General features: G+C 62.4%; 5 protein-coding genes across 5 annotated transcripts; 3 read left to right on the forward strand and 2 right to left on the reverse strand.

The window, feature by feature from the left end:
* Positions 1-174: 174 nt before the first annotated feature.
* Positions 175-1,589, forward strand: MNEG_7259 (hypothetical protein; the record flags this gene model as incomplete). The annotated part of the gene is made up of 5 exons (XM_014044264.1): positions 175-177; positions 408-490; positions 728-806; positions 940-966; positions 1,479-1,589. The coding sequence occupies 5 exons, from the start codon at positions 175-177 to the stop codon at positions 1,587-1,589; spliced, it is 303 nt and encodes a 100-aa protein (XP_013899718.1).
* A 2,128-nt stretch (positions 1,590-3,717) lies between these two features.
* MNEG_7260 (surface antigen-like protein) lies at positions 3,718-4,334 on the reverse strand (the record flags this gene model as incomplete). The annotated part of the gene is made up of 2 exons (XM_014044265.1): positions 3,718-3,871; positions 4,153-4,334. 2 exons carry the CDS (start codon positions 4,332-4,334, stop codon positions 3,718-3,720), a joined length of 336 nt encoding a protein of 111 aa, XP_013899719.1.
* Positions 4,335-6,933: 2,599 nt separating this feature from the next.
* MNEG_7261 (hypothetical protein) lies at positions 6,934-7,155 on the reverse strand (the record flags this gene model as incomplete). Its single annotated transcript, XM_014044266.1, has 1 exon — positions 6,934-7,155. One exon carries the CDS (start codon positions 7,153-7,155, stop codon positions 6,934-6,936), a length of 222 nt encoding a protein of 73 aa, XP_013899720.1.
* Positions 7,156-10,079: 2,924 nt separating this feature from the next.
* Positions 10,080-10,760, forward strand: MNEG_7262 (hypothetical protein; the record flags this gene model as incomplete). Its single annotated transcript, XM_014044267.1, has 1 exon — positions 10,080-10,760. The coding sequence occupies one exon, from the start codon at positions 10,080-10,082 to the stop codon at positions 10,758-10,760; it is 681 nt and encodes a 226-aa protein (XP_013899721.1).
* A 1,421-nt stretch (positions 10,761-12,181) lies between these two features.
* On the forward strand, positions 12,182-15,038 carry MNEG_7263 (hypothetical protein; the record flags this gene model as incomplete). Its single annotated transcript, XM_014044268.1, has 6 exons — positions 12,182-12,259; positions 12,582-12,797; positions 13,384-13,562; positions 14,147-14,287; positions 14,524-14,620; positions 14,991-15,038. 6 exons carry the CDS (start codon positions 12,182-12,184, stop codon positions 15,036-15,038), a joined length of 759 nt encoding a protein of 252 aa, XP_013899722.1.
* Between the last annotated feature and the right edge of the window lie 358 nt (positions 15,039-15,396).

Here is a 15,396-nt window from a genome sequence, read left to right on the forward strand (position 1 = left end):
GCCCTAGGGCCATACCTACCTGGACTACATCAAGGAGCTCTACAGCGCCACGCCAGGAGCCAACGCCACCGCAGAGCCCGCAGTGCTCAACCCTCAGGTGAGGGCGAGAGCCCCGTGCTGCTTGCAACCTCGCACGCGCTCGCAAGCGCCCTGCAGCCGTTGTTTGATTGTGACATGGTGAATCCATGGGGCGGCGCATAATTCCGCGGGGTAACGGGGAGAAGCGCCTGGGGTTGCGCGCGTGCGCAATTGTGTGTGTGTGTGTGTGTACGTTTGTGTGTGTGTGTGTGTGTGTGTGTGTGTGCACACGCACGCGTGCTCGTGCGCGTGCGCAAGCGCCGGACAAAGCTCCCCATCGGGTTGCTTAGCTGCGCGTCCGGCTGCCCTGCGACCCTCCAACACGGCAGGCCGTCATCGCCACCAAATCCAGCCTGGACAAGGCCTTCAACGTGAGCGCCATCCAGACCCGCGACTTCCTCCTCAAGCTCAGGTAGGGCCCCAAAGGTGGTTGCTGTTGGTCCGCATATCAACCACGGTGGTGCCTGCCCGGCAGGTGGCCAGCGAGTGCCGCGTGTTGCTGTCTCAAGGTCGCTCTATTTGATTTTGTGGGGCCTGAAGCGTAATCTTCATGCAGTGCCCGTCAAAGGGAGTACCTGCTGAATGAGTTGGCAGCAACAATTTTTCGGAGACACGCGCTGATCTCATCCATTGCAATTGAAATCTGCAGTGAGTCGCTTGGCAAGACGTTGGCTGAGGATGATGCCATCTCCCTGATGACTGGCGGCGTGGATTTTGCTGTGACCCAGGTGATGGTCACGATAGCCGCTGCGTGATTCACTGCAGGGGCTTGGACGATTACTAATGGTGCTACTGCCCCAGTGAATATAGCTTGCCGCTCGCGCCATGGCGCCAACCTAGCAACTGCCCTCCCCTCCACAGGTCGTCGATCAGAACTGGGGCGTGCACGTGAGCTGCGGAGGCATGAGCGAGGGAGGGGCAGATCGAGGGAACGGGCTCGGCTGATTTGCTACTTGGATGCTCTGTAAGGAGCACGTAGCAGCAAGGACTCTACACCTGCAGCTGCTGCCGCTGCTCTGCTGCCTCGCTGGCTAAGGAGCTCGTCCCGTGCACAGCCTCCCACCCTCAGCAGTCCCTGTGCATACTGTAATCCACTCATACTACTCTCAACCCGCATCCATCCAATCGTCACCACCACAGACCGTGATCCCCAAGTGGGTGTTTCAGGCAAGTATGCGGCTTGGTTTGAAATCGGCCGTACGCGGCCTGTGCAAGAACCATCCACGCGTTTGTGCGGGGAATTGGATGTTTTACGCGCTTGCCTGCAGCTCCAAACTGTGCGCTTTCAAGCTGTCCGCTTGGACTGCCCGCACCTGCGTTGCCGCCGCTGCCCCTTCTCTGCTCCACACTGCCGCCAACTTGAGATCAACCTCTCGCAACCTCCAACCAACCTATTACAGGGCAAGACTGATGGCAGCGTGTACGAGGAGTATTCACCCGTCAGCTTCCCTGGCACTTCTCTCAACGGCACCTGCAAGTACAGCCAGAAGTACGCTTACAAGAGGGCCTGATGGTGCTGTGGCCCGCATGCTGCTGACCCATCCACCCATTGCCCATCACACTATTGCGTCACGGCCTACACTGGCCGACGGGCATCGGCATCAGCAGCCGAGCCTAGGTGGCCTGTGCTGCGCGTCGGTGTTTGAACAGGACGGCCCATCACAGCATGTGACTACCCTTCTGTACTGCATGCCCAAGGCCATTTAGATTGCGACCATGCGTGTGCAGCCTCCATGCGCAGTTGCTGAGAGAATCCTTGAGCCGATTTGCGGTTGAGCTCACCCTGTGACCACACGTGAGCAGGGATTGGGCACCAGCCAGACAGCTGGTACAATCTTGCAATCACAACCTAGCATACGAGCTGTCTCGCGGGTCTGGGCTGGGAGCGGGCGCATTTCTGTGTTGACCATATCTGCACAGGTTCCTGCGAGCGTGGTTCGCTCGCGCCCTACTATTCTCATCCTACTATTCTCATCGTTGGTTTGGAGTCAGGATGACTTCCCATTTGAAATTGGATTGGTATTTTTGCGTGTCTGCAGTTTTGCCCGACAGTCCTTGGGGCCTGCCTGAGTGACTGCCTGTCCGCCAACGCGCTTGCTGACATGTTAGCCCATGCCACCAGGCACATCTGTACATGCCCAGCTGAATCCTGCATGTTCCCAATAGTATGCTGCTGCATGTGCTGCCTGCAGCTGGTGCGAGATGGGCAGATAGTGCTGGCAGCTTGACCTGCATGCGCGCTCTGTCACGTAGAGACCAGGCTTAAGAACTGCTTGAGTTGGAAGAAATATAACAGAGGGCCTCACAGCTGACAGGACCCAGAAAATCGAGCTGTGGGTTGAGCAATGAGAGCTGGCAATGCAAACCTGCCTGTTGAGTGTGTCGTACCGACCCGCACGACTGTCCTGCACCTGAGACCTGTGGGCACCTGCAACTGCCTGGTCTGCACCTGGATAATGCCTCATCGCAGGAAAAAGAATTCACCTCCTGCTCCATCTGTATTCTACCGCGCCGAGAGGGCTGGTCACCCGGTGCATGTCACCACGCAAAGTGCCCACCTCTCGCCATTAGGAGGTGCTTGTGAAATGACATTCAACCTTCTCTGGCCGTTGTGTTCTGCTTGGCCATCAGCAGCCGGTTTTTGAATGACGTATTGGATGTGCAGGAGGATGGACAACAGCACCACACTTTGGCACGTCAGCTGGCCGCAGCACAAATCACATGTGTATGCCGCGCCCGCGCTCTTTTCTAGCACTCCTTTCTATCACCCAATTGCGAGGGTGCACAGGGTATCTTACAACAGATTGCAGTAAATCCAACGCAAACCTTCCAGTAAAGTGGCTGTGTCCCAAGCACAACCAATCTCAGCACAGTGTCTTCAGCCAGGTGCATGGAGCGTGTGCAAGACTTTGCATGCATGGCTGTAGCAACAGCCGCCATTCCCCCCCTGAATCAGCAGTCAGTAGTGCAATTGATGCTGGTGCGGCGCCGCTACACACCTGTTAGAACCTCACAGCCTGCACCCCCCGGGGCAGGCAACCAATCGACGGCCAGACTGATTTTATTGCCAGGAAGTAGCTCTAGAAGAGTCCGCCCCAGCTCAAGGTAGCACGTTTGAAGAATCGCAGGCGCATCAGTGCGATACAGCAACAAAAACTATTTTTGCATGGCTGACTCAGCGGCCGCCAGTCCATCAGCAACCGGTGCACTTTATGCTGGTGCCACTGCACACCTGGTACAGCCTTGAGGCCTGCAGCCCCTTTGGCAGACAACCTGTCATGCCAATATTGTTGCTGAGGTACAGCTCCAAAAGCGTCCCCCACAGGATTCCCCAGGACTCAGGCACTGGGCCCGTCAGCTTGTTATCACTGTCGAGAGTGAGTTGGGGACGAGATGGTTTGAAAGGATGAGTCGGGGACGAGATGGTTTGGAAATTTGGAGAGTCATGCTATGACAAGCGCTAGTACGTAATAGCCCAATCGTGTGCAAGATTCATTTGCTGACATGTCCGTCATTCGCCCCCCAAAACCAGCGTGCGGTAAACCCGCTTGCAGTGTTGTACCGACACAAAAGCCCACAGTTTTGCGATTGCCATTCCCACGCCATAAAACTAACAGCTTTTCAAACTTGAGGCGGCACTCACGAGAGCGACAGCCGCGTCAGCCGGCTCATCTTGGACCAGTCTGGCGGCAGAGGGCCTGTGAACTTGTTGGAGTCAAGGCCCAGCTCCTGCAGGGCTGACGACCACCCCTCACCAAACGCGGGGCTCAGGGTGCCGGTGAGCTGATTAACACTGCGAGAGGGTATTGGAGGGGGGGGGGTGCGCAGTGAAGCCATCAGGACCTGGGTTTGCCTGGAGGTACGGCGGCAAGGCAAAGGCGCCGACGACCAGCATCGCTGCGGGGAATCAGTTCAGATAGCCCTGCATGGAAGGATCAGGCACTCCTCCTTTGATTGCAATTTGATGCGTCTCAGAAGCCTGCACGCCTGCCCCGCACGAGCGCCGAACAAAGCTGCACGAGGTTGAGCTGTTGCGTCCCTGGCCCTCTGGAAAAGCCACCATCCAATACTCACTTTGCGTACAAGGACTTCAGGCGCCGCATCTTGGCCCACTCTGCAGGCAAGGGACCCACAAATGCGTTGCGCGACACCTCGATCCGCTCGATAGCCTGCCAAGCGGTCCCAAACTCGGGGCTCAGCGTGCCGGTGAGCTTGTTCTTGCTGTTGGTGTTCAGGGGGGGGGAAGAGGAATGCATGCAGAGAACAAGTTGTGAGGTATGTGTTGGGATCAATGAGCAGGAGCAAGGAAGCCTCAAGGCAGTCGGTACAACTGAGCTGTTGCAAGGAGCACGCGCAACCCCCAGCCTCAACCAACCAATGCCTCCACCCCTTGTCCAGTGCTCACTTCAGGTGCAGGCCTGTCAGGCGTGTTAACGCCGTCCACTCCTTAGGGATCGGCCCAGTGACGCTGCTCTCTGTCACTTTGATGTCCTCCAGCTTCGTCAAGCTTGCCCAATCAGCTGGCAGTGTGCCCGCGAGGTTGGCACCCGGGCCGCCAAACGCGATGGCGGTCAGCCAGGGGAGAGCCTTGAGAAGCTGCCCAGGCGGCAGCGCGCTCGCTGTCCTCTGCATGTCGATTGCGGCGACATTGCCCCCAATATCGCAGAAGACACCGTAAAAGTTGCAGTAACCCGTGCCTGCCCCGGCGGCTGCCGTCCAGCCAGGGAGCCTGCCTGCGGTGTCTGCCGCTGCGGCGATCGCCAGCAGCGCCTGCAGCTGCGCCTGGTGCCTGTCCAGCTGCGCCGGCGGCGGCTTCGGCGCTGGTGCGGCGTCAGCGTTGTCACCAGCGTTGTCACCAGCGTTGTCACCAGCGTCGTCACCGGCGTCGTTAACGGCTTCGTCCAGGGGGTCTGCGCTGGTGGCTTCGGTGCTTGGGCTGGACGCAGCTGCACTGGTGCTGTCACCTGACGTGGCGGAGGAGCCAGAGATCTCGTTGTCTGTCAAGAGAGCGCGCCTCCAGCTCCAAACCTCGACGCTCCCGAGCTGCCCGTGCACACCCCTACCGGCCCCGCTGGTGGTCAGGGCCAGCGCATGGCCTGCGGCAGCACGGCGAAGTCGGGTGGGACACCAGTGAGGTTGGCGTGTGTCAGCCATCGGCATGTGTGGAGAGTGCTTGCATGATGGTCAGTCAACTGAGCACACATGCATACATATGCCCTGATAGGCTGTGACGTAATAGGTGTGCGGCCCAGCTCATCTTCCCGGTGCGCACGCCCCCTTCACAGCGACAACAGGTCGCGCCCCGCCTGCCATGCAATGCACCTGTGGCCCCGACCAGAAGCGCGAGCACTATGTAACGCCTGAACACGTGCATGGCGCTCCCGTTGTTGAAGAGCCGCGTCTCTCAGGGGCGGGCGAGAGAGCTTACAGTCTTGTGTCGTTGGGTGCGGAAGCGTATATGAGTTACTAGCGGCTCTAGTACGACGATTTTGGTTGATGTAACAATTTATCAGCGCCAGAGGAGTGCGAGCCTGCATGGGTCCATTCGGCTTCCTGGCTTCTCACACCCTGAACGGCGCAGCACCTTCAGTCATCCAGGCCCCAGGGGCCACCTGTCCGCCGGAAGCACGCCCCACTGCCGCCACCAAGCTTCTGCAAGATGCGTGCATTTTGGTGGTGGAGTGATTTTCTAAGGTTGTGCACGAACGTTGGCCTCAACCACAGCCGCCACATCATCACGGATGCAAAGGCAAAGGTCTGCGACTCTTGGACAGCCGGGGGGCGCGCCACACGGCTTGTTTATGCTGTGATGTGGCTGAATGACAGCGGAGCAACAGAGAGACTTTGCAGACCCTGACAAATGTTGTTGGGCACACCCCTGCTAATTGCTGCCTGAAATCGCTTCGACCTGGTCCCGCAGCGACAGGAAGTCCGTCTGCTGCTGCTCGTGTGCCCCAACCCTGTCGCCGGAGCTAAGGTTGCGAGTTGCCGCCACATAATTTGCAGCATCGACAACAAATGTTTACATCAGTTGTGCTTGGGCGCGATTGGCCGCACACATGAAGCTGGGTGGTGGTACAACAGGCAGCCAGTCCGTGGGAGCCCGATGCGCGAAAAAGGCACCGGCGCTCCCATCAAAAATCTGAAATCAAAGAGAGCTGGGCTGCGGCCGTGGGTATGGAGCAGTCCAAACCCGCCCCAAAAACTGCAGCTGAACTTGGAGTGTCCAATATACACTCATAGTGACAAGAGGTTGCTCCTCCCTAACACGTATCAGAGCGTGCATTCACTCAAGCAAAGCAGCAGGCGGACGCACGACGGGTGCAACAGCCAAAGGAAACAGCCGCTGAACCGCGTACACGGCTGCCGGGGCCTTCTGCAATGTACGGGCGCGTGTGTGCATGCTTATGCACACCAATGTGTGTGCATGAAGCCGCAAAGCAGGTTCTCGCCTTGTCCTCAGGCGGTGTCCCACACCACGGCGTGCAGGCGGCAGTGACGCAACAACTGGCAGCCAATATGGCGACCAAGGTGGAAAATATAGGTCATCTGTTGCAGAGGACGACACATGTCCAATCGCGCTCACTCGCAAGTCACTTCACTCAGCACGACGCATGCCCACCGCGACAAACAAGTCCTTGTTGTGCCCGCGCGGCAGCATGTTGCGTTGGGCCTCTCGTAGGACTGAGGCGCCAAACTCTCTCACGCATACCCTGCAAAGAGCATGCTGCGCTCAACCGCCTGTCACTGATGTCTCCGAATCCCTCTCTCGCCCCAATCTCAAGTGCCTAAACGCCCAATTGCTGGGCGCCCGGCCAGCTGCCACGAATGGGTGGCGCCGGACGCGGAGGCTGCCTAAAGGATCTCGTCCCAGAAGGAGCGAGTGGCCGCCTGGTGCTGGTCGAGAGCTGCGGCCGCGTGCTCATCAGCAGCGGCGGCGGCCTCGGCCGCGCTGGCGTACTGCTGACGGAGCTGGTGGCTCAGGGTGAGTGTGTAGAGCCTCGGGTGCTGCGCCGCGGCGGCCGCATAGCTGCGCAGCGCGCTGGCGGGGTCCCAATCCTTCGCGGAGCCTTCCATGGCGAAGTCTGGGCGTGCAAAGAGCGGCTCGCCGCCGCTCCGCGCAGGGGGCAGCGCGCACACGATGCGCCCCGCGGGGCGGCGCACTCGCGCCGCGGCAGCAACGTGCCGGGGGGCCGCGTTCGCCACGTTGTTGGAGCTCTCTATACGTGTGCTGTGGCGCCACATTGCTAGAAATTGGTGGGGCTTGCGCTTCTCCACACAATTGCGGGTCGTGCACGTAACAAAAGGGGACTGGCTCTACAGGTTGAATACACGCAACATGTAAATCATACAATTGGACACGATCACTGTGCGGTGAGCATTTGTTTGGCAGGCGTTCACCCTTAGATTTTCCAACCCAGGCGCATGCGGTGTGGGATACGATAAGTGTATGAATCTGACTTCCACAAATGTACCAGGGTGTACTCAGTGGCCGATGTGTCACTGAACGCGCCAGGTCCCCCGACAAACGCGCAGCCGCGCGCTTGCGCCCTTGGCGCTCGTGCCGTACACGACAACGCCATGGCGGCCGCCGTTTAAGCTAGCCTCCTGCTATTGCTGGGAGCTGCGCCTCGTGGCTGCCCCCGTTGATTTCGTCCTTCTTCAAGCTCACAAGTGCGAGACTGATCGTGATGTGCACCAAGTTACCATTGAAACATTGGACTGGGCGGCTTTGTAATTGCGGAACTTGCTGCAATGTATGCAGAACAGCCCTGCAGATGATACAATTATACAAGCAGGCAGCTCAAACCAGTCTGCCGCCTAGCTGCCCTTGATGTAAGTTCGCATGAAACGACTGTCTTCCTGGCGGTGACTGTGGACGATAATATGCAGGGCCTGGGCCCCCAGTAGCAAGAAGCAGCCAGCTCGCCTGCCGGTCTGAGGTGCTCTTGAATGCACTCGTCACAGCAACGCCGCCTCCACAACCGCCACAGGGAGCGCTGGTAGAGACGCGGCAGGCCCCGCCCTCCTGCTGCCTGTTCGCCATGCCGGCTGCAGGCTTGCCCTTCGACTGCTCCGCCTGGCGCGGGTGGAACGCGGGCGGCGGGGGCGGCTGCAGGCGGCCCGATGAGCAGCCGCTGCCGGGCGCCTGCTGCCTTGACTGCGTGGCCTGGCGCTGCTGGGACACGCTGGTCAAAGACGGGCCACCGCCAAACACTGCGCTGCACATGCGCGCGCTGATGTCTGCGGCTTGCATTGCAGCATGCGCTGGGACAGCAGCACTGCATCCCCTGGCATCGCAGTAGTTGCGCCCAGCCAGCGGGCCACCTGCCGTGCCAGCAGTGCTGTGCTGATGCCACCGCCGTCGCTGCTGCTGCTGCGCCGTGCCGGGGCTGCCCCAATGGCAGGGCACGTCGTACCGAGTCGGAGGCGGTGCGGCGTCACCAGCAGGGCACGGCTGCAGCTGGAAGTTGCGGGGTGGCGCTTTGAATGCTGATGACGCGCCCGCGCGCGCCCCACCACGTGCCCAACGGCTGCCCGCGTCCGTCCAACCAAGCGGGTCGCCTGTTCTGGTGGTGGCAGGTGCTACTGAGGCATGTGCTGCCAACGCAAGCGCGCTGCTGCTGCCTATCACGGCTGCGCAGCTGAAGGTTGGGTCAAGAGCCTCAAACCCCCCTCCAGCAGGACCACCGTCCGGCCGAGACATTTGATGAGGATCCTGTGCCGCTGGTGCCGCTGCTACCGCCGCTGCGGTTGCTGCCCTTGGAAGTGTACGGCCAAACGCCGGCGCTGTGGCAGTATTGCTTGCTGCCGTGGCAGCGGGTGACGAGCATGGCCGTTGCCCCAGTAGCAGGGAGGCGCTGCTTGCGGTGTACGCCCCTGGGCCTGCGGAGTGTCCGACCGAGCGCACACGCAAGGTGCAGCGCAGTTGAAACCATAACTGCATGTTGCGAATTACGCCTTCGGAGTAGATGCACCCTTTTGGCATTCAACGCCCGCGAACCGTTGATATGCTCGCCTCTCTGCAGGCACGCCCCCCGAAACTGTTCACCTGGCCCCGAGTACTTGAGCCTGCCGTTCAGCCGGTTCGTGCGAGACGCAAGTCCCCCGTATCCCTTGCTGGACATGGACGTCGGTCGGGCCCATTGGAGCTCGTAAGTGTGTGACCCCGGCCCTGGGCCAGCCTCAGCAGCAGCGGCGCAGCGGCTGGCGCCGCTGTAAGGCGACGCAAATCGCTCGGCGCTAACGCCAAAGACTGCAGTGCTCATCTCTATACGTCACAAATGCGCTGTATTACTAAGTCATGCTGTAGCTGAAGCGCAGTTGTGGGACGAAGAGAGCTGCCAGGGTCAACGCGGATTTGCGGAACACGCAAGATTCGGTTTGACACGCTTTGCTGGGTCAACACTAGTTGTAGTCACGTAGATCTGACGGGATGTTGCGGCACGCGGCTTTGAAGTCATCCCCACCAGCATCGTGATGGTGATGGTGATGACTCGACGAGTGGCTGCCTCTTGCGCTCTGATCCATACATAACGATGGCGTGAATTGCGTAGAGCACGCAAGAAAATGTAACTTCAGCAATGACGCACGCCTTGCGCATATACGAATTGGGGGGCTCGATCGATGGCCCCCCATTGCTCCTGCTGCACGCCAACGGATTCCACGCACGTGTATTCGAGCCCATGACACCTGCACTGGGTGCCTTCCGCTGCATAGCGCTCGATCTACCAGGGCACGGCGATGCCTCCGAGTCTGGGCCCCAAAGCGCCGTAATTGACTCTGCAGTGCAGCTTCTATTCGATGTGGTGGTCAGAGCAGGCCTGCGTGGCCGCTGCCTCTGCCTGGGTCACTCGCTCGGCGGCGCGCTCGCGCTGTCCGCGGAGGCGGCGCACCCCGGGCTCTTTGCAGCAATATTCGCATTCGAACCCGTGGCCGCCCCGGCGCCAGAGGCGGTCGGCAGCCCGGCGCGCCAGTCTGCGTGGGAGGTGCTGGCCGGGATGGCGCGCAAGCGGCGGAGTGGCTTCGCCAGCCCGCAGGAGGCGCTCGATCGGCTCGGCAGCAAGCTGCCTTTCAGCTCGTTGCACCCTGATGCGCTCCGCGCGTACCTGCGGCACGGCCTGCGGCGAGCTGCTGCCGCGGACGGCGGCGGCAGCAGCAGCAGCGGGGGCGGCGAGCAGCTCTGGCAGCTGAAATGCGCGCCGGAGACCGAGGCGGCCTGGTTTACGGCGGTCGGCGAGTGCATCCCCATCCGCACAGAGCGCGTGCGCTGCCCCGTCATGGTGGCTGTGGGCGCCGTGGGCAGCAGCGGTGCCAGCAGCAGCGGCAGCGGCCAGCCGAGCCGCAGCAGCACAACCAGCAGCAGCACGGGCAGCGGCGGCAACGCGCAGCCCCAACCCAAGGGGGCCGACGGCAGCGGCGGCGGCGACGGCGGCAACATCCACGGGCAGCTGCCGCTGCTCGGCGAGCGGCTGGCTGAGGCGCTGCCGGCTTCGCTCGTGCGCCGCTACCCCCGCCTGTCCCATTTTGGGCCGCTGCAGGACCCGGAGGGGGTGGCATCTGATGCGCGGGAGTTTTTCCTGGGTGTGCTCCAGGCGCAGGCTGACGGCGGCAGCGGGAGCGCGCTGCGGGCGAGGGGCCGTGCTGGCGGCCGGGCGCCGCTGCCGGCGTCACGGCTATGATAACTGATTTCTGGAGCTGGCTGCAGGCTCAGTGCCGGCAGACCCACGGCTGGGCATGATGGCACTGCGACTTCCGCAAGGATGCCAGTGGGCTGAAAACGCCCCTGGAAAGTGCCGACTAAGTTCAACTGAACTCCTCCCTGCCACGCGTTTCTTTCGAAAAGGGCGGCTGCTGGTGAAGCCTCGCCTCTGTATGTGGTGTCGCACAGACGCCGGCGTCCGTGCCAGCATCGGCACCGCATGTTTCCCCCGGTTGTCCAGTCGCTGGCGAGGGGCAGCAAAGCTATGCAACCCACCAATTTGTTCTTGTGGTGATGTGATATCAACGCGTGCCGCCTACTTGTAATCAGGGAAGCTCTTCTTCACCAAGGCCCTTGTTGTTCAGGCAACCAGCACATGCTTATCTAGTACGCAAGCAGCAAATTGGAGATCAAACATCTCCAATCAAATTGGTGAGACAGCCATGCAACAGAGGTGAGACAGCCATAGAACAGAGGCGTTCTTGGGGGCTGCAGGTGCCCTGGGCACCGAAATGGTTGCAAGGCGCCAGCTAACCAGGTCATGGCTTCCCACATTCCAGCGTGAGTGGTACGAGCAGGGGGAACGGGCGTGCCCTCCAGTGTGGTGGCATGGGTGGCCCTTCCAGGGCTCCCCTGGTGTCGGTGCGGTGGACTGCGGTGCGCCATCCGGCAGGCATACATGGATCATGTCATAAGGACCATGGCGGCGTTGAGTGCCTGCTGTGGGGCCGGCAGCGGCCTGAGGAACCGCTAACAAATTCATCCGTATGGGATGAGATGGCTTCGAGCTGGAGAGCTGCAATCTAAGCGCTGTTTGTCATGGCCGGGTGCTGCTCATGATGCTGTTGGGCACGGCCCAACAGCGGCACTGTGTGCAGAGATGCTGTCAGTGTACGCGCTAGTGCTTTACCTGGCGACTGGTCTTTGAATTGCACCGCAAAGCACAATGCGCTCGCCGAAAAGTTGACAAACATGCTTTACACGACAAGACTGGGACCTTGAGAGCTCTCGCTTGGGCTCCGTCGCCCAACTGGGTGTGCGGCCTCGACGAAGCCTACGAGAGTTGTCGCTGGTATACGGAAACAACGAGGGCCGCATCAGCAGACGCATTCGGCCGACGTGCGGCTGTCCAGCACTCAATCCGCTCAAGTGGCTGACGCGGCACCGGCGCTGCATGTGACGCACCCCGAGCTGTCAGAAGCACGCAACCCCTCCACGCAGCGCCGGCCTGGATAACCCGGGATCATGAATCCATCCAACGCCACCGCGGCCATGGCCCTGCAGCCCGCCGCAACCGCAGCGAGGGGCGCCGCCGCCGCAGCGTTGCGAGTGGTCGTCGCCCACCGCCCGCCCCTGGTTTTCATACGGGAGGCTGAAAACGGCTCGGTCTCCTACTCCGGCATGCTGATAGAGCTGCTGCCGCGGATGCTGGAGGCCGCGCGGATCAACCGCCCCTACCAGCTGTACCAGCTCCCCTCGGTGGGTCAGAGTGCACGCGAGCACGCCTGCGCCCGGCCGTCGGGCGCTGAAGTTGAAGCGGCGTGCGTCGGACCCCCGAAGGCCATGGCAGCGCCGCGGGGGCCGCTATGCCGGGCGCGCCTCCTGCGAGCGCCTGGGCCCTGCGTGCGGCCGCTGCGCACCAGCCCGCTGTGCCACGGGCCGCGTCCCCGCAGGCGCTTTGCGAACCCGCGAGACCACTGCCTGGAGCCGGCGGCTGGGGAGGCGCCCCAACCTCAGGTGTCTCTCCACGTGTGTCTCCTGACGCCATCGCACCTACCTCACCCCTCGCCCCCCCTTGTAGGGCGGCGGCGGCTCCCTCCTCGCCAATGGCAGCTGGAGCGGCGTCATGGGCGAGCTCACCGCGCGGCGCGCTGACCTGGCGATGTTCCCGCTGACGCTCACCAGCGCGCGCAGCCAGGCCATCAGCGCGACCGTGCCGTTCCTCGACTCGGGTTACGCCATGTTGGTCAAGATCACACAGCAGGACAACGCCTACTCGTTCCTGCTGCCCTTCCAGGTGGGCAGGGGGGTTTTATTTGGAGTGGATGCCTTTTTGACAAGCAGGATGGGTGGCGACGGGGTCGGGTTAAGGGGGTGGGTCAGGGGCAGCAGCAGGGGCAGCAGGGGCTGGGGCTGGCGGTTGCGCCCAAGGCCGCGTCTCCGTAGAAACTTTTTGGGCGAAGGGCCTCGGCATGGGGGGCTGCGTCAAGCACCCTCCGCGTCGCGCACCGCTTGGCGGGCGAGCCGGCCCGCGGCGCCCCCAACCCCCAGGCGCAGCCCCTGCTGCCCCTCAGCCATGCACGCGACGCCAGGAGAATTCCCCCAATAGTTCCCACCCTGCTCCCTGAACTTCCTCAACAACTTTGCCAAATTCGAATGCGACCCCAAAGCCGATGACCGCTTTTCAACCTTTATCTCTTTGACCCAAATCCACGATCTTATCAATGTGATATTTCAAAATCGCCGTGCAACCCCACCACTCAACCCAATATCCAAAACCGGCCCTGCCACGCAACACTGCAACCTCTTGAACTCCGTGATACCCGCCCTGCCCACCTAACCCCACAAAAAATCCACAAACCTCAAACCCAACCCCACCCCAGAGGGACACCTGGCTGCTGATCCTGGCGGCCCTCGCGGCGGTCATTCTGACGGCCACACTGCTGCACTCCTGGACGCGCCGCGCGCGCCACGCCGCGCTGGAGCGGCAGTATGGCCTCGGGCGCGAGGCGCCGCGGCGGCGGCGCCACGAGCGCGTTATGCAGCACGGCATAGAGACGACGTTCCTACTTGTGGGTCAGGGGGGCGCGCCCTCGTCGCACAGCTGGGCGGTGAAGCTGCTGTACCTCTGCTGGGCCATATTCAGGCGTGTGTGTGTGTGTGTGTGTGTGTGTGTGTGTGTGTGTGTGTGTGTGTGCGCGCGCGTTGATGTCGCGCAGGTTGACGTCTTTTTGTATCTAGTGTTTCGGGGCGCGCTCGCGCGTTTTGGGCACACAGCTTGTGTTGGGCCGTGTTGTGGCGCACGCACACGCGCACATGCTCTCACTCCCGTCCCTCCCGCCAGCTGCATGCTGCGAGGCTGCCTTGCGTTGGCTGGCAGGGCCCCCCTGCTGCTGACGCGCGTTGGGAGCAGAGGACCGGGGCAGGCGCGGCGGCACACCTCCCCGGCAGCGACCTCCCTGCGCGCAGGCGCGCCGTCGGCCAGGCGCACGCGCCCACGGCGGACACCCCTCCCCTGCGACCCTGCCCCCCTCTCCCCTGACCCTTTTCCCCCAACCCCAAACAATACCTGGTTGAACAACAGCGTCATCACGCTCTCGGCTCACACCTGCAACCCTCCCCCCTCCCCACCCCCAAACATGACAGCGTCATCACGCTCTCGGCTTACACCGCGAACCTGACCGCCAACCTGACCGTGTCGCGCCTGGGCGTCTCCATCCAGACGCTCGCCGACCTGAAGCGCTCCGGCAACATGTTCGGGGTGCCCTTCGACTCGTCGGTCAGCAAGTGGGTGCGGTTTGACAGGGTTTGACCGGGTTTGACCGAGCGCTTCAACCCCCTCTGCTCGGCCCCTACCGGGCTGCTGGGACACGCAATGGCGGGAGGCTTTGGTTTGCTCTAAGGCCGGAAATCTCGTGGGAACGAGGGCGGTGTGTGCAGTGCGCGCGCGGCGCTGACTGCGGCCCTCGCGGGAGAGCCTGTCGTGCGCCTCATCCCTCCCCCCATCGCGCCCCCCGCCGCAGGTACTTCCGCGCCTCGAACGACGGCGTGGCCAACAGTCTGCAGGCGTCCATGGTGGAGTACCGCGACCAGGCGGCTGCAGTGCGGGACGTGCGCTCGGTGAGGGAGGGGGTTGGGGTTTATGGAGGGCGAGTGGCGGCGAGTGGCGGCGGGGCGGCGCGGCGGGGCGTGGAGGGTCGGGTGCGGCTGTAGGGAGGGCGCTCGGGGTCTTTGAGGGCACTGCCAGGGCTGGGAATGGCATGGGGGCGGGCCAGGGGGTGCAATGCCTTGGCACAGGGAGGGCCCGTGATCCGCAGGTGGCCGCCTCGCGGTCGCCGCCTGCCGCTGCCGGCCCCTGTGTGGCTCTGACCGCGCAAAACGCAGCGCTGAACGGCGGCGTGCGGTCGCCTCACCAAGCGCGGACGGGGCGGGCGGTCGCTGATGCGCCTGCTCACCGGCATGGGCGCGCCCTCAAAACCAACACCTGCAGGGCGCCATCGCTGCTTACGTCACCGACTTCCCTGGTGGGGCGCCGTGAAGAGGGGGCGGGGAGGGTGCGGGTTCGGGAGGGGGTCGAGAGGGTGCACCGCCGGCCGCAGCTGCGCTCCATGCCGTTGGTGCATCACCCATGCATTTAAGGCCCAGCAATGCTGCCGGCGGCGGCACCGCGCGTTGCTCGCGGCCCTGGAGCCCTGCCGGCTCGCGCGACCCCGCAACTGCGGCGCGGCCGGCCCTCCCACGTCCCCAGAACGGAAGGTCCCGCTCACCGACCCCCTCTACCCTTCACCCCTGCATCCCAAGCTCGTCTGCCCCCCAAAGGCTACCACTTGAACCCGCCCACGCGCTCCCCTCCTTCCTGGCGCCCCGCCCCTGCCCCAAACGCTCAACCCCCATGA

This window comes from Monoraphidium neglectum (assembly GCF_000611645.1).
Source record: "Monoraphidium neglectum strain SAG 48.87 unplaced genomic scaffold scaffold01268, whole genome shotgun sequence".
NCBI classification, from domain to species: Eukaryota; Viridiplantae; Chlorophyta; class Chlorophyceae; order Sphaeropleales; family Selenastraceae; genus Monoraphidium; species Monoraphidium neglectum.